General features: G+C 59.6%; 1 protein-coding gene across 1 annotated transcript in view; it reads left to right on the top strand.

Moving 5' to 3' along the window:
• The first annotated feature begins 882 nt into the window (after positions 1–882).
• Positions 883–12,769, top strand: part of SRCIN1 (SRC kinase signaling inhibitor 1) — a 65,572-nt gene continuing 53,685 nt past the window's right edge. The window contains 2 exon segments of the mRNA XM_045837152.1: positions 883–1,120; positions 10,092–10,154. Of these exon segments, the coding sequence (XP_045693108.1) occupies positions 997–1,120; positions 10,092–10,154 (187 nt within the window). The 5' untranslated portion in view covers positions 883–996.

Raw genomic sequence — 12,769 nt, 5'->3', positions numbered from 1 at the left:
TGTTTTCCCCTCGGCCGGGGGCGGGGGCGGCGGGTCCGGGAGGCGGCGGCCCGAGGGGCGAGGGATGCTCCGGGCGCAGGTGTGTGGGGGGCAGGGGACCGCGACGTGCCCAGCTTGGGAGAAGGACACCGGCGATCGGAGCGCTGGGACCCGGGAGGGGTTCAGGAATTGGCGAGGCTGGAGACCGGGTTGGGAGGGCCTAGGAAGGCCGGTGGAGCGGGCCCGAGGGGTTAAGATTTAAAGGGGTATGTGTGGAGGGGTGGGGAAAAGAGGAAGGTGGATGGATGGTGAGGACAGTGGGTGAGGGGAGTGGACCATCCGAGGTGGAGGAAGAGAAGGGTGAAGGAGGAGGCGAAGGGGATGGAGAAGTGGGGGGAACATCAAAGGTCTCTCCCACAGGTCCCAGAATGGGGTGCGCGCACTTGGGTGGCGGTGGTAGGCGCTTTGAGCCAGTCCCCCGGGGAAGGAAGAGGATGACTGCATTCTGGGGTTGGCTGTGTTGCCAGGATACAAGTCTGTATTCCCCACCCCACACCCCCATCACCTCGAGGCCTCAGCCCTGGAGACCTCGGAGCCTAGGCAGCAGTTGCAGAAACTGGGGACCCGCTCCCAGCCCAGCTGGTGGGTAGGGAGGGGCCACGAGAGGGAGGGGTTGGGGAGGGGCCATTTGATCTTAAGCCCTCCCCCTGGAGAGGGCAAGGGGAGGGCGCCCCCAGCTGGGCAGAGCGTCTAGGGTTAGTGAAGAGTTAGGGACCGCTGGAGGCTGACGGGCAGAGGGAGGGGCTGGGGACGGGACGCCCCTGGCTCCCTCCCTCCTCCCACGCACCCCCCTGCTACGTCAGAAGCTCCCGGACCAGCTCTGAGTCCTGTCGGTGGGGGCAGCAGGATGCTAGTGGAAGCCGAGGGGGCCGGCCGGGTGCCTCCGCAGCTCGGCTGGCAGAGCCCAGCGCGGTGTGTGCGGCTACTGGTGCGAGCACCCCCGCCCCACCCTTCCCCATGCAGCCCTGGCAGTGCCTCCGGCGCTTTGCCCTGGCCTGGTGGGAGAGGACAGCTGAGGGCAGCTCCCGATCTCCCAGGGAGGAGGCCGGACCAAAGGACCCTGGGGGCCGAAGGGAGCCAGGTGAGCAGGAGCAGGGACTGTGCAAGGAGGGGACCCTGGACTGTTCTTCCCACTCCCAAATGCTATGCAACCAGGTCTTGCAGCCCCCAACTTTAAGGGAAGTGGGTCCCCTGAGCTGAGGTTCCTGGATGAAGCCTTTCAGAAGATGTTGGAGCTACTGTTGTTTTGGAAAACAGATGGAAGGCTGGGAGTGGGGGGCAGCCGACCAGACTTCCAGGCTGGTGGGTCTGACTGTTTCTTGATTTGGGGTTTGAGCCCTTTGGTGGGGGTGGAATTCTGGATATATTGGCCTGTGTGACCTTGAGACAGCTGCTTTGCTGTCTCTGTGCCTCAGTTTCCCTCATTCCCTTCTGTGTCTCTTGCTGGTCTTAAAGAATTGATGATGCATTTGATAGAGACTGTCACTGCGAAAATAATGAGACTGTCATTATTGGTGGCAGCTGTGATGGTGGAGGTTTCTGGCGAGGTTGTGCGTTTGTACATATGTGGAGGGCAGTTATGGTTTACGTGTGAGGGTTTTTGCTGTTTCTGGTCGGTGTTGGGGCCACTGTGGGCAAGGGTCAGGGCCCGACACTCACACAGGGAGGAGGGTTCCGGGCAAGCTGAGAGTTGGGGCAGAGACTTTGCTCATGGGCTGGTGTGCAAGCAAGGGATGGGGGTGAGGGCCGTGGGCATAAGATGGGGGGGTCCCGAGAATAAGATCGCCCCAACCCAGACTGCCTGGCACCCAGGCACCGCTGGCAGCGAGTGTAAAGGCTTTGCTCTGGCTTCCTGCCACCCCGCCTTGGGGACAAGAGGGTCTTTGTCCAGTGCCCCCCTAGCCCTGCTCCTTCCGCCCTGACCATGACCGCCCGTTATCGTGATAACCCTCAGGGCTGGGATGGAGACCCGGTGCCCCATGTGCTCTGGGGATCGGGAAGAAGCAACTGTGGTCCTCAGGCTGTGGCGAGTGGCAAGGGGGGAGCTCTCAGGGGAAGTGGCCCTGGGCATGAGACCTGCCCCCACCCCAGGCTTTCTGCGTGCCTTGTTGCCTAATACGGGCATTCTGGGGTCTTCATGACCTGATTCCCTCTGGGCTGAAGGTTTCCTAGAGATGTGCAGGGAACGGGGCTGGTGCTGGGATGCAGATTCTCAGGTGCTCTTTCTCTCTTTCTCTCCTCCTCTCTCTCTCTCTGGCCAGGGACCCACCCTGGAAAAAGGGTTTAATTAGGACCATTGATTCCTTCTTTGGCTGTGGGCATTGATCTCAGTGATGTGGTCAGAGCCCGCGGAGTGGGGGCGGTGGCATGGCTGCCATCTGCCCAACGCCAGCCCTGGCTTTCTCTGACAAAATCCAAGTTTAGGGGGGAGAGGATTTTTTGAAGTAACAGGTCTGTTTTAGCCCCCCGCCCCGCCACCCCTCACTCCAGGTTAGGTCTTGGGGACAGAAGGCAGATGGGGTTGAGGATTTGAATGGACAGAACTGGAGTGTGAAGATCTTCCTGAGCTGTGGGCCTGGGGCTCAGGAATGGAGGGGCAGCTGTGGTTGGGAGGGGTTGGGTCAGGGGGCGTCAGGAGGCAGTCAATGGGGTCTGTGGGTGCGGGGCAGGCAGAGAATTCAGGGGAGGGATCTGGGGGAAGGATCTAGGGCTTGCCACAAAAGCTTTTCTTTCGAGGAATCCCAAGCACTTATCTCCTCCAAGCCCTGGCAAGGAGATCTCATTTCTTCCTTGGTTTGTGTCCTCGAGACCCAGAGAGGGACAGAGACTGCCTCTGCGGCCCAGCGGCCCTGGGTCCGGCTTTTCAGCCTGGCCTGGCCAAGGGGCCCCTGCCTAGGCACGGGAGGGGGGGCGGGGGGCTGAGGGTGAAGTCCCTGGCAGCCTCAGATCCGGGCTCCGGGCTTGGCAGGAGTTGGGGGCCGCACTGTGCCCCTCAGGCCCTGGCTGCCTGCTGTGGGCGGGCCGGTGCAGGTGCCGGCTTCAGGGAGCCACTGAGATGCTCTTTGAAGATTCCCTTGTTGACTTCCTAGGGCCCATTCGAGCAGAGATAATAAAAATCTGGCCGTCAGCGGGTTTGAGGGCTGCACTTGCTTCCCCTTCTTTCATTCCCAGCTCTGAAAAGCGGAGATGAAGGCTTTGGATTTGGCTAGGAAGCCGGTTTGCTCGCCCCGAGGGAGGGAGGGAGGGAGAAAGGGAGGGAGGGAGGTGAGGAGGGAGGATGGGACGCAGAGGAGGGAGGACTGATTTCCTGGCAGCCTGGGCAGTCGCTGGGGAGGCGGGCAGAGGGGCAGGGGCATGGTCCCCAACTCCTGCCAGACAGCCCCAGGCCTCGGTGGGGTTCCTGTGCCCCACACCCAGGCTCCCGCTTTGTCCTGCGGTGCCTCAGTTCCGGAGAGCCCTCGCCTCTCCCTCTCGGCTCCCCTGCGTCCCTCTGTGCCCTTCCGTCTCCCCCCTCCCTTCCTCGAGACCTCCCCTCGCTCTGCCCCTGCTTCTCCTGCTCTGCCTTTCATGCTCTCTCGCCCTTGTCTCCCCTCCTGCTCTCAGTCTCCTCTGGCCTCTTGCTGTCTGCCCCCTCCCATCTGTCTGTCTTCCTTCCCCCCAGCCCAGGTCCTGCTTTCTAGGACCGTCTGGAAGGTGGAGAAGCCAAGTTGGGGGGCAGGGTGGGGGTGGGAGGGCAGCCTCAGCTGAGGAAGGGACAGGCCTGGGTTTATTATGGTCTGTCAGGTGCCATAGTCATTAGAGTCCCCGCCGAAGGGAGCTGCTGAGCACTTAGGGATGTGCCCGTGCAGTCAGGGCGTCACGCCTCTCCCCGAACCACAGCGGGCACCTTGCCCTGACATTGGGCTTCAGCCACTCCGGCTCTGCCGCCCTCCACTGCCGCTGGACTGCTGGAAAACCATGCCCGGCCCCCGGCCCCTCTGTCCACTGGCCCGGTCATCACTGCCCGCTGTTCCCCTCCCACACACTACACCGTCTCCAGGCTCAGAGGCAGGAAGGCGGGGATTCTGATAGGCCTTCCTGGAACCCCATCTAGGCCCTGTACCCCCTTTGCCATCTGGGAAGCCCCTCATATGAAAGACAAGACAGTTATGGAAAGAACACTGAACTGAGGAAGAACCTCATTAGGCTCCTTGCTCGGTGCCCAAAAGTCCGAATGACCTTGAGCAAGTCCCTTCCTAGGGGGGCCTCTTTTCCTCACCTGCGACAGGAGGAGGTGTGGGCTGGATCATCCCCAAGGTCTCCTCTGGCATTCCACCCATGTTGTGTCTCTCTTCTGGATGATTTGCATATGCTTTGCATATATTAATGATGTCTGCTTGAAGGGGGAGGGTGCCACCCACAGGGATCAGAGTCCCACCCACCATTGCCATTCCCTTTGCCCATTGGCCCACGCTTTCCCTGCGTGAAGCTCCCAACGGGTGGAAGCTGAGGCCTGAGCATTCTCTGGAGAGGTGAGTCCAGCCTCCCCGTGTTCCAGCCATGCTGGAGGCAGGATGGGGGGGAAGCTGTAGTGACAGGGACTCTTGCCCTCATCCCTTTTGCTCCAAAAGGTCCAAACACAGAAGCCAAGTGGTGTGTAAATGCACTGAAGTTGCCCGTGGCTACGTGAAGCTAGCAGAGGGGCTTAGGTGTCCCCTCCTGCACCAGGAGGCCTGGGGACGCCGGGAGCTGGACTAGGTCTAAGAGTTCCTCCTCTGGCTTCAGCTCCCACCACAGCCAGGGCAAGTCCTGCCGCCTTGTGCCCCTGCCGGTTTCTGCTCAGCCCCCCGGGGCTCTGGGAGTGTGTGGTTGGAACTGGGACCTGAGAGATGGTCACTGAAAGAACTAGATCTTTCCATCTCCGGGTTCTGCCTAGTCAACACACTAAAGGTGAGGTCATATGCCCCCTGCAAGGGTCACAGACCTCACCAGGGAGGACCTACCTCCACTGGCCCACCTCCACTGGCCCGGACTGATCTCGTGAGGACGGCCCCGGGGCCTCCCCACACCCGCCACCTGCCATGTGCCCTGTCTACGTCTGGCACAGGCCAGTGCTCTGATCCCAGCCCCTAGTCCCGCCCCAGTTCCCTTCACCCTATAATACCCGTCACACGGGGCAAGACGGGTGAAGGGTGGCACCCGGAGAATATAATGTGGGGCTACTGAGGAATGCTGGGGATTTCTGAAGACGAGCAACAATGCCCTCCACCGCCAAGGAGAGCTGGGCCTGAGGAAATGCAGCAAGAGGGATCAAGGTTAGATTTATCCTGAGGGATGGACTGTCTCAGGGGAGGATTAGTTTCTGGCCATGGAATTGTTGGGAAAATTAAGTGAAGTAATAGATGAAAATGTCCAGCACATCGCCTGGCACACAATAAACACTCCAGAACTCTGAGATTTAGGGCTTCACAGGGGATGAGCGGTTGGAAGGACCATGCCCAGAAGAGCGGTTTCTCCCACACGCAGGCTGCCGCTCCCCCACCACGCCCCTCGCACCCCACGCACGCGCTGGGCTCAGGGCCGAGCCATCCTGGTACACCCTGCCCTCATCCTCCCTGCTGCTGGGCAAACAGAGTGTTTGGAGGCCGGGAAACCTGTTCTCCTCCCCCTCCCCCATCTCTGCACAGGACAGCTGGAGAGAAAGCAGGCCCACGCTGCCGCAGAAGGAATAGAGGTGACAGAGGAAGAGCCTCCTGGTGGTGGTGTGCAGAGGGTGGCCGCGTGAGGGGTGTCCGCTCCGGGGCGGGGAGCTCCGATGGTGTTCTCTGCGTCTTCGACCTCAGTGAGAGGTGTGCGTGAGCGTGAGTGGCTCAGGGGCAGGGAGCTGGTTGGCTGACCTGCGAGATGGCCGGAGGAGCTTGGCAGGTCCAGCTGAACTTCTTGTGGCTGCTGTGGGTTGGCCAAGTTCAGGGGGCCATGATGGAGGGGTTCAGAGCTGCTGGGGGGGGGGTAAAGGGGGGGTGGGAAGTCAATCTTTGATCCCCAAAGGGCAGAGAAGTGAAGGACAATGCAAAGAGAAAGCGCTGGACTGGTGTCGGCTTGTCTACCTCCTCTACTGCTGTGTGACCTGGGGCAAGTTATTTGCCCCCTCTGGTCTTCAAGGCCCTTGATGGGAGGAAAGAGGGTGGAACTAGAGGATCTCTAAGGCCCCTTCCAGCTGCCATAGGCCCTACCCACCTCCTTTCCCCTGAGATAACGCATGCCTGTCCACACAGACGGTGGGAAGGATATTTCTCAGCTCCAGTGAAACCAGGAAAAACAGAGATTTGGCCCAAGAGAATGCTGGCACGCGTGTGCACATGTGAGCACACACACCTTACAGACAGGCCCTCGTGTTCCAAAGGCGTACCTTGTTCGAGTCTGTCCTCTCAGCCTGGAGGATACATGAAGGAGTGGCTGTGGGGTTCAGCTATCATGTAAATCATAAACTCCTTTTCCTCCCACCCCTGCAGAACTACTTTGCCACACTCCATTCCAGCCAGGGATTAGAATCCGGTCCGTGTTTTCTTCCACCGAGGCACCTCCAGCTGGTGGCTCACCATCTCCCGGACAACCTCTCCCTGGTTCCTGGTAGCCTCAGCCACTTGGCCCAGTTGCCTGCATGTCCCGGTGTGGAGTAAGACTGGGAAGCAGTTGGCTTTTCAGATGCCGGCCTTCCACACCTCTGCAAATATCCTCATGCCTGGATACTGGCTTCTTTTTCACCCCAGCCACAGAGCATGCTAGAGGCCCAGACCCATGGACACACAGGGGTGGGGGGAGGGATGGGAGGGCAAACCCAGAGATCCCACAGAGAGGCCCAGGCTAGAGAGGCTTGCACAGAGCATAGGAGGTAGAGTGGGGTGTTCCACACCCCCCAGGACGTGTGATAATTGCAGACACAGGAGGCATCTGTAGCATCACCCCAGGCACCGACATCTGCCTCATTGGGGAAGAATTAACGATCCCAGCTCATTGGGAGGCATTCTGAGGCTCGCTGAAGCCCTTGCAGCCTTGCCCAGCCTCTCTGCCCACTCTCTGGGGCTGGTCCCTGCCCACTCTGTTCCCGCTTCCTGGCCAGGCCGGCCTGATGACCCCCCATTCTTGTCCCAGCCTCCTAAGTCGGAAGGTGGGGCTCTGAGGGGAAGTGGGGGCTCTTAGGACTTTCCAGCACCCCGACTTTTCAGGCTCTGCATAACCTGGGTGTGGAGGGGATTTTCGGATGTTAAAACAAGGACCCCCTGAGGGGCTTCCTGAGCCTCTTCCGTGATGGAGGCGGGGAAGCAGGAAGGCAGCTCCCGGAGAGAGCCGAAGTCTCACGTAAGGATGGCGCTTGGGAAATCCTGGACCCCCTTCTCCGGGACCTAAGAGCTCACCTCCTTCCCCGGGCCCCTCCCGGGTCCGTCAGCAGCTCAGGGTTGGAATCTTTTGCCTCTCACCCCTAGGACGAGGCAGAAAGATACTGAAGCGAAGCCTTCTCTTCCACTTACGGTCCTTACGAAATAGTTTATACTGGAGCATGGGATGGAAAGAGGTTAGACTTTAGGCAGCACTTTCCAGAGGGCACTGAATGGGAAATAGCCAAGACTGGGGAGAACGGGTAGGACGCCCCGTTTTGCTCACTGGCCGAGAGCTCAGGTTCTGGGGTCGGACGGGCCTGGGCTGGCATCCCTGCGTTGACTTGCTGTGTGATTTTGGGCAGATACTTCGCCTCTCTGAAGCTCAGTGTTCTCATCTGTAACTTGGGACTGGTAACAGCGGTGTCCTCACCGGGTGGGTACCAGGATTAAATGGAGTAATACAGGCTGAGTTCCTAGCCCATCATGAGCCTCCGATAAGTAGTCATTTCTTCGTCTTCACCATCCTCTTCTCCAACCAACTGAATGATTGAATGGGAGACCATTCCCTCTGGGGGAAGGGGCTTACATGAGAAACCCTCTTTTGTCATTTTTCACACTCAGATTTGGGTTTTAGATCTCAGCCTCGCTGGGGCTGGGCCCCTGGAGCCACCACTGAAAGCTGGTGGTGGAAAGGAAGCTGGCCCTCCGGGGTCTTCACTGCCCCTACCCTGTGGCCCTCTGTCCACGCCCCAGCCCCCAACCCAGCGCTCCACCCGGGAAGCCCCCTGGGCCAGGCATGGCAGTGAGCCTCCCTGATTTCTCCCCCTGGTCCAAGTCCCAGCATCTGGATGCGGCAGTTGTTTCTCCTTGGGGTGCCTGCGTCGTGGGTAATTGGTGAGAAAACTGGAACCGTGAGACTGGCAGGAGGCTCTGTGAGCGCTTGCAGCCAGACGTGATGTGGGCATGGATGGTTCTGAGCCAGCCAAGGGAGGGCGGTGCCCCGGAGGGTGCCGGGGCCGCAGTGTCTCCGGGCAGGAACGGTCTTGAGGCTGCGTGCCCCAGGATGAAAGGCAACAGACAATAGACCGGTACAGTAGTCCCCCCTTTCCCTATGGGGGATACATCCCGAGATCCCCAATGGATGCCTGAGGCTTCAGATAGTACCAACCCTACATATATTATGTTTTTTTTTCCTACTTATACATACCTATGATAACGTTTCATTGATCATGAGTCACAGTAAGAGATGAACCATAACCACTAATAATAGAACAATATACTGTGATACAAGCTATGTGAGTGACTGTGGGGTCATTATTAAGTAAAATAAGGGTTCCTTGAGCACAAGCACTGTGACACGGTGACAGCGGATCTGATGGGCGAGATGGCCGCTGGCAGGTGGGGCAGTAGAAAAACTGGACAAAGGGATGATTCACGTCTTAGGTGGGACAGAGCAGGAAGGCGCGAGATTCTATCCTGCGACTTAGGACGGCTTGCAGTTTAACGCTCATGAATTGTGTATTTCTGGAATTTTCCACAGAATATTTTTGGGCTGCAGTTGACCAGGGGTAACCAAAACTGCAGAAAATGAAACCATGTATAAAAAAGCGTGGCTCAGGCCCTGGCTGGCGTAGCTCAGTGGATTGAGCGCGGGCTTAGGAACCAAAGTGTCCCAGGTTCCATTCCCAGCCAGGGTACATGCCTGGGTTGCAGGCCATAACCCCCAGCAACCGCACATTATTGTTTCTCTCTCTCTCTCTCTCTCCCTCCCTCCCTCCCTTCCCTCTCTAAAAATAAATAAATAAAATCTTAAAAAAAAAAAAAAGGGTGGCTCCTGCAGCCCCAGGGAGAGAGAGCAGCCCCAGGGAGAGAGAGCACAGTGAGAAGGGCCTCCCTGTGGGGAGGGTGGGTGGAGGAGGCAGCCATGATGGAAGGCTCGGGCAGGTCTGTCTGGCAGTTTGAGGGCCAGTGAGTGCAGAGCAGGAGTGAGACGCAGGGTGCAGGGCGGCAGCTTGGGGCAGGGGCGCCTCCCCTCGCACGGCCCCTGCCACAGTGAGTGTGTGGATGCATGTTGGATGCGGAATGTCTGTTCCCTCTGCTGCAGTCAGGGGAGGGGGCCTTCCTCGGCGGTAGGAGCTGATCACAGGAAACGGGGGTCTCTTGGCTGGAAGAGGGTTGTCAGCAGAGCCACGATGGCAGTCCCCTCTGACTCTGAACTCACCCACCTTCCGGAAATGGGTGACGGGTTCGGGAGGCAGAGGAGCCCTCCGAGGTGCTGTCACTTAGGATCTTGGGTGGGCACCCCAGGAAAGAGTCTGCCCCGTTTCTGGGAAGAGAACCAGGTTTGTAGGCCGTCTGCCCTGGGGACCTCATTCTGGGGACCCCGTGTTTTCTGTGTCGTCCTGCTGTCTGTCCTCCTGTCTGTCTCCCACCAGTGTCTCTGCCCCTTCAGTCCCTGTTCTTCCTCCAACACCCAGTCGCCATCCTGCCTGCCCCCCAGCCCCCAGTGACCGCCCAATGGACAGCTCCTAAGGCTCTGCCTTGCTGTCCCTGTCCCCTCCTCCATGGCCCAAGGCCCCTGCTCAGCCCGGCCCACTTTGGGAGCCCTGCCCCAGCCCCTTCCTCTCTCCAGCTCCTCTTCCCCAGCTCTGGGCATTCATTCACGACTTTCCTCCTTTCCTGTCCCTCACCCAGGGCTCCAGCGTGCAGCGGGAGGGAAGCCTCCAGGACTCTGTTCCCTCTGTTTAAAGTCTCCAGGTTGGTAAGCCAGGAGGGAGGCCTCCCCCGTCATTCCACTCCCACTGCTCCCCAGCCAGATGCCCCTCCCCAGCCTAGAGGGCCACAGATGGGGGAGGGGGCCGTCCCTGGTGGGCCCAGACCTCTGCCAGGGGAGGGGACAGCAGAGATCTGACTCTGGGGAGGGCACCTTGCCTGGCAGAGAATGCGTCTGTCTGCATGGGTGTGCATGTGAGTTAGCGTGCGTGCGCAAGCCCGTGTGCATGTGCGTGTGTGCTGGCGGCACAGCTTCCACGTAACCGGGGAGGGTGGAGGAGACAGGAGCTTTCTGCTGAGGGGTCTGGTGGCCTCGGGGGAAGGGACCCTTCTCATGGGGGGGAAAGAAGTCCATGGTCCAGCTGTGGCGAGAAGGTGGGGGAGGGGAGAAGATGGGACCACATCCAACCTCAATACAGCTTTGTTTATAGACCCTTGTAGACCTGAGACCTCGTTTCATTTATTCAGCCATTTGTTCATTCCTTCATGAATGCATCCACTCTTTCATTCGGAACAGATTTGTTGAGTACCTCCTCCGTGCGGTCTCTGGGCGGGGCTCAGAGTCCGACAGTGACCGAGATGGGTGGACCGGTAGAGCTTAAGGGGTTGTCTGATTCACCAGCTGTGGGGCCTGGGGCTGGGGCCTGGCCAGCTGACTGCAGAGTGCCTGCCAGTCCCAGGGCTGTGCCTCTGTGTCCACCGATGTCCCTACCCGCCACTGCTCTTTCTGTGGGCAGCTGCTCTGTACTTTATGTCCTTGTAGAGTGCCCCTGGGCCCAATGGCACCCTCTCACAGTGTGCTTCCCCAAGCAAGCAGTGACCAAGGCCCCCCTACCAAGTCCCCAGCAACCCTGGGGACTGTGGGAAGCATTGTTGGTCCAGGGCCTCGGGGAGCCCAGGCTGGGGGAGGAAAAATGGGCAGGGTGCCCAGCCCCGGCTTCTCTGCCCCTGACCGGCAGCCTGGGGTTCTGCCTGGAGGGTCAGCCTGACCTGGGTTCCATGCCTCATTTACGCTGCTTCCTAGCTGTGCGGCCGCCAAGGGCAAACCACTTTCCCCTTCTGAGCCCCCATGTTCTTGCAGGCGAGATGGTACGGGAACACCTACCAAGCATGTTGTTAAGTGAAAAGGAAAAGCAGTAGCTGGTCCAGAGCCTGGCCCACAGCAGGGGCTGCCCCACTGCTGGGTCCCTTTCTGTCCCCCCTCCCACCCCTGCCCTGTTCTGGGCGTGAGCAGGGCGTGCCCTGGAGACTGTCTGGGGACTGCCCCTGCCCCTGCCTTGGGAGAGGGGCTGCAGAATCCCCGCCCTGGCTGCTTGGGCCTCCGTGTCCTCCAGCCCTTCTCCAGCTCCCTGAAGGATGCACCAGCCCCAGTCCGGGCCAGCGGCCTGGGGAGGCAGCTCTCTCTGCCACTGTGGCTGCTGCCGCCTTGATGGCTTTTTAATAACTTTGCTCGGAGACAAAATGCAGAGAGCTCGTTTGTCTGCCTCTTAATTACAATTACCGTTTTCCTAAAAGAGCTACGGCACTGCTCCCTCCCCTCCCCCACCCTCCACTGTTGTCAGGAGAAGGCAGGGGTGACCAGAGACCGCAGTCCTTCCCCCCTGCCCTGTCCTGGTCTTGAAGGCCACCTCTGCCCTCCCCACACAGACGGCAAAGGTCCGGGGCACAAGGCTCAGGGGAAGAGAATGGTGGGGCGGGGGCCTGAACCCTCCCCTCTTCCACTCACCCCCTTCTGGAATACTTCCAGAGACAGGGAGCTCAGTATCTTTCAAGACTTACTTTTTACATCAGTAAAGAGGGGGAGCATCCCCAACCTGCTTTAAAACCCAGAGTGGAATGCGACGTGGGTGGGTTTGGAGAAGCGGTGCAGGGTTGTTGGAATGACACCCGGCGTGGGGGTGGGGCGACATCAGGGAGGCGGAGGTGGACGCAGTGGGGCCAGCGCCTCAACGCTCAGCGTTGGCTCCGCTGCGGTTAGAAGAGACCTCTGAGCTCCCTCTGCGGGCTCTGAGAGAGAAGGGCTTGGGGGTGGAGGGCTGGCAAGCCGTTGGGGCCTCCTTTACTTGTTGCTGAGTGTTGGGGGTGGGGGGGAGTCATCCCTGATAATAATGCAACTAGTAACGACCCATACGTCTGAGCCATCTGTGCTGCGTTAAGCTCTGTCCATGTGTTAATTCATTTTATCCTCACGACTCCATGCTCTTGTCTCGTTTCGGGGAGGAGACAGGCCGGAGGGGTGAAGTAACACGCTCAAGGTCACACAGAGGCTCGGTCTGGTCGTGGCAGCCTCAGCCCCTCCCCCTCCTTCTGTTTTGCCTTCCGCCTTCCTGAGGTCGGGTCTCAGTCCCACACGCTGTGTGCAGAGGGGCGCACCTTTGCCTCACTTCGGCGCTCCCACAGGCAGGGTTCCTCTGTGGTTCACGCCCACTCTGAGGTCCATCTCCATCCTCCTCCCTAACCCCATTCCTGGTTCCGCTCAGAGGTGGGGGCGGGGCCGGGAGGGGGCTGGAGGTTGGAGAGTTCCGGCTTGCAGACCTCTTTCCATTCCAGCAGAGTTCCGTTCCACCGGGAAAAGACCCGTGCGGACCGGGAAACGACAC

The sequence above is a fragment of the Phyllostomus hastatus genome, unplaced genomic scaffold (assembly GCF_019186645.2).
Source record: "Phyllostomus hastatus isolate PE091 unplaced genomic scaffold, TTU_PhHast_1.1 phas_contig_210, whole genome shotgun sequence".
NCBI lineage: Eukaryota > Metazoa > Chordata > Mammalia > Chiroptera > Phyllostomidae > Phyllostomus > Phyllostomus hastatus.
Note: the sequence above shows the minus strand (reverse complement) of the source record. Positions and strands in the feature narration are given on the sequence as shown.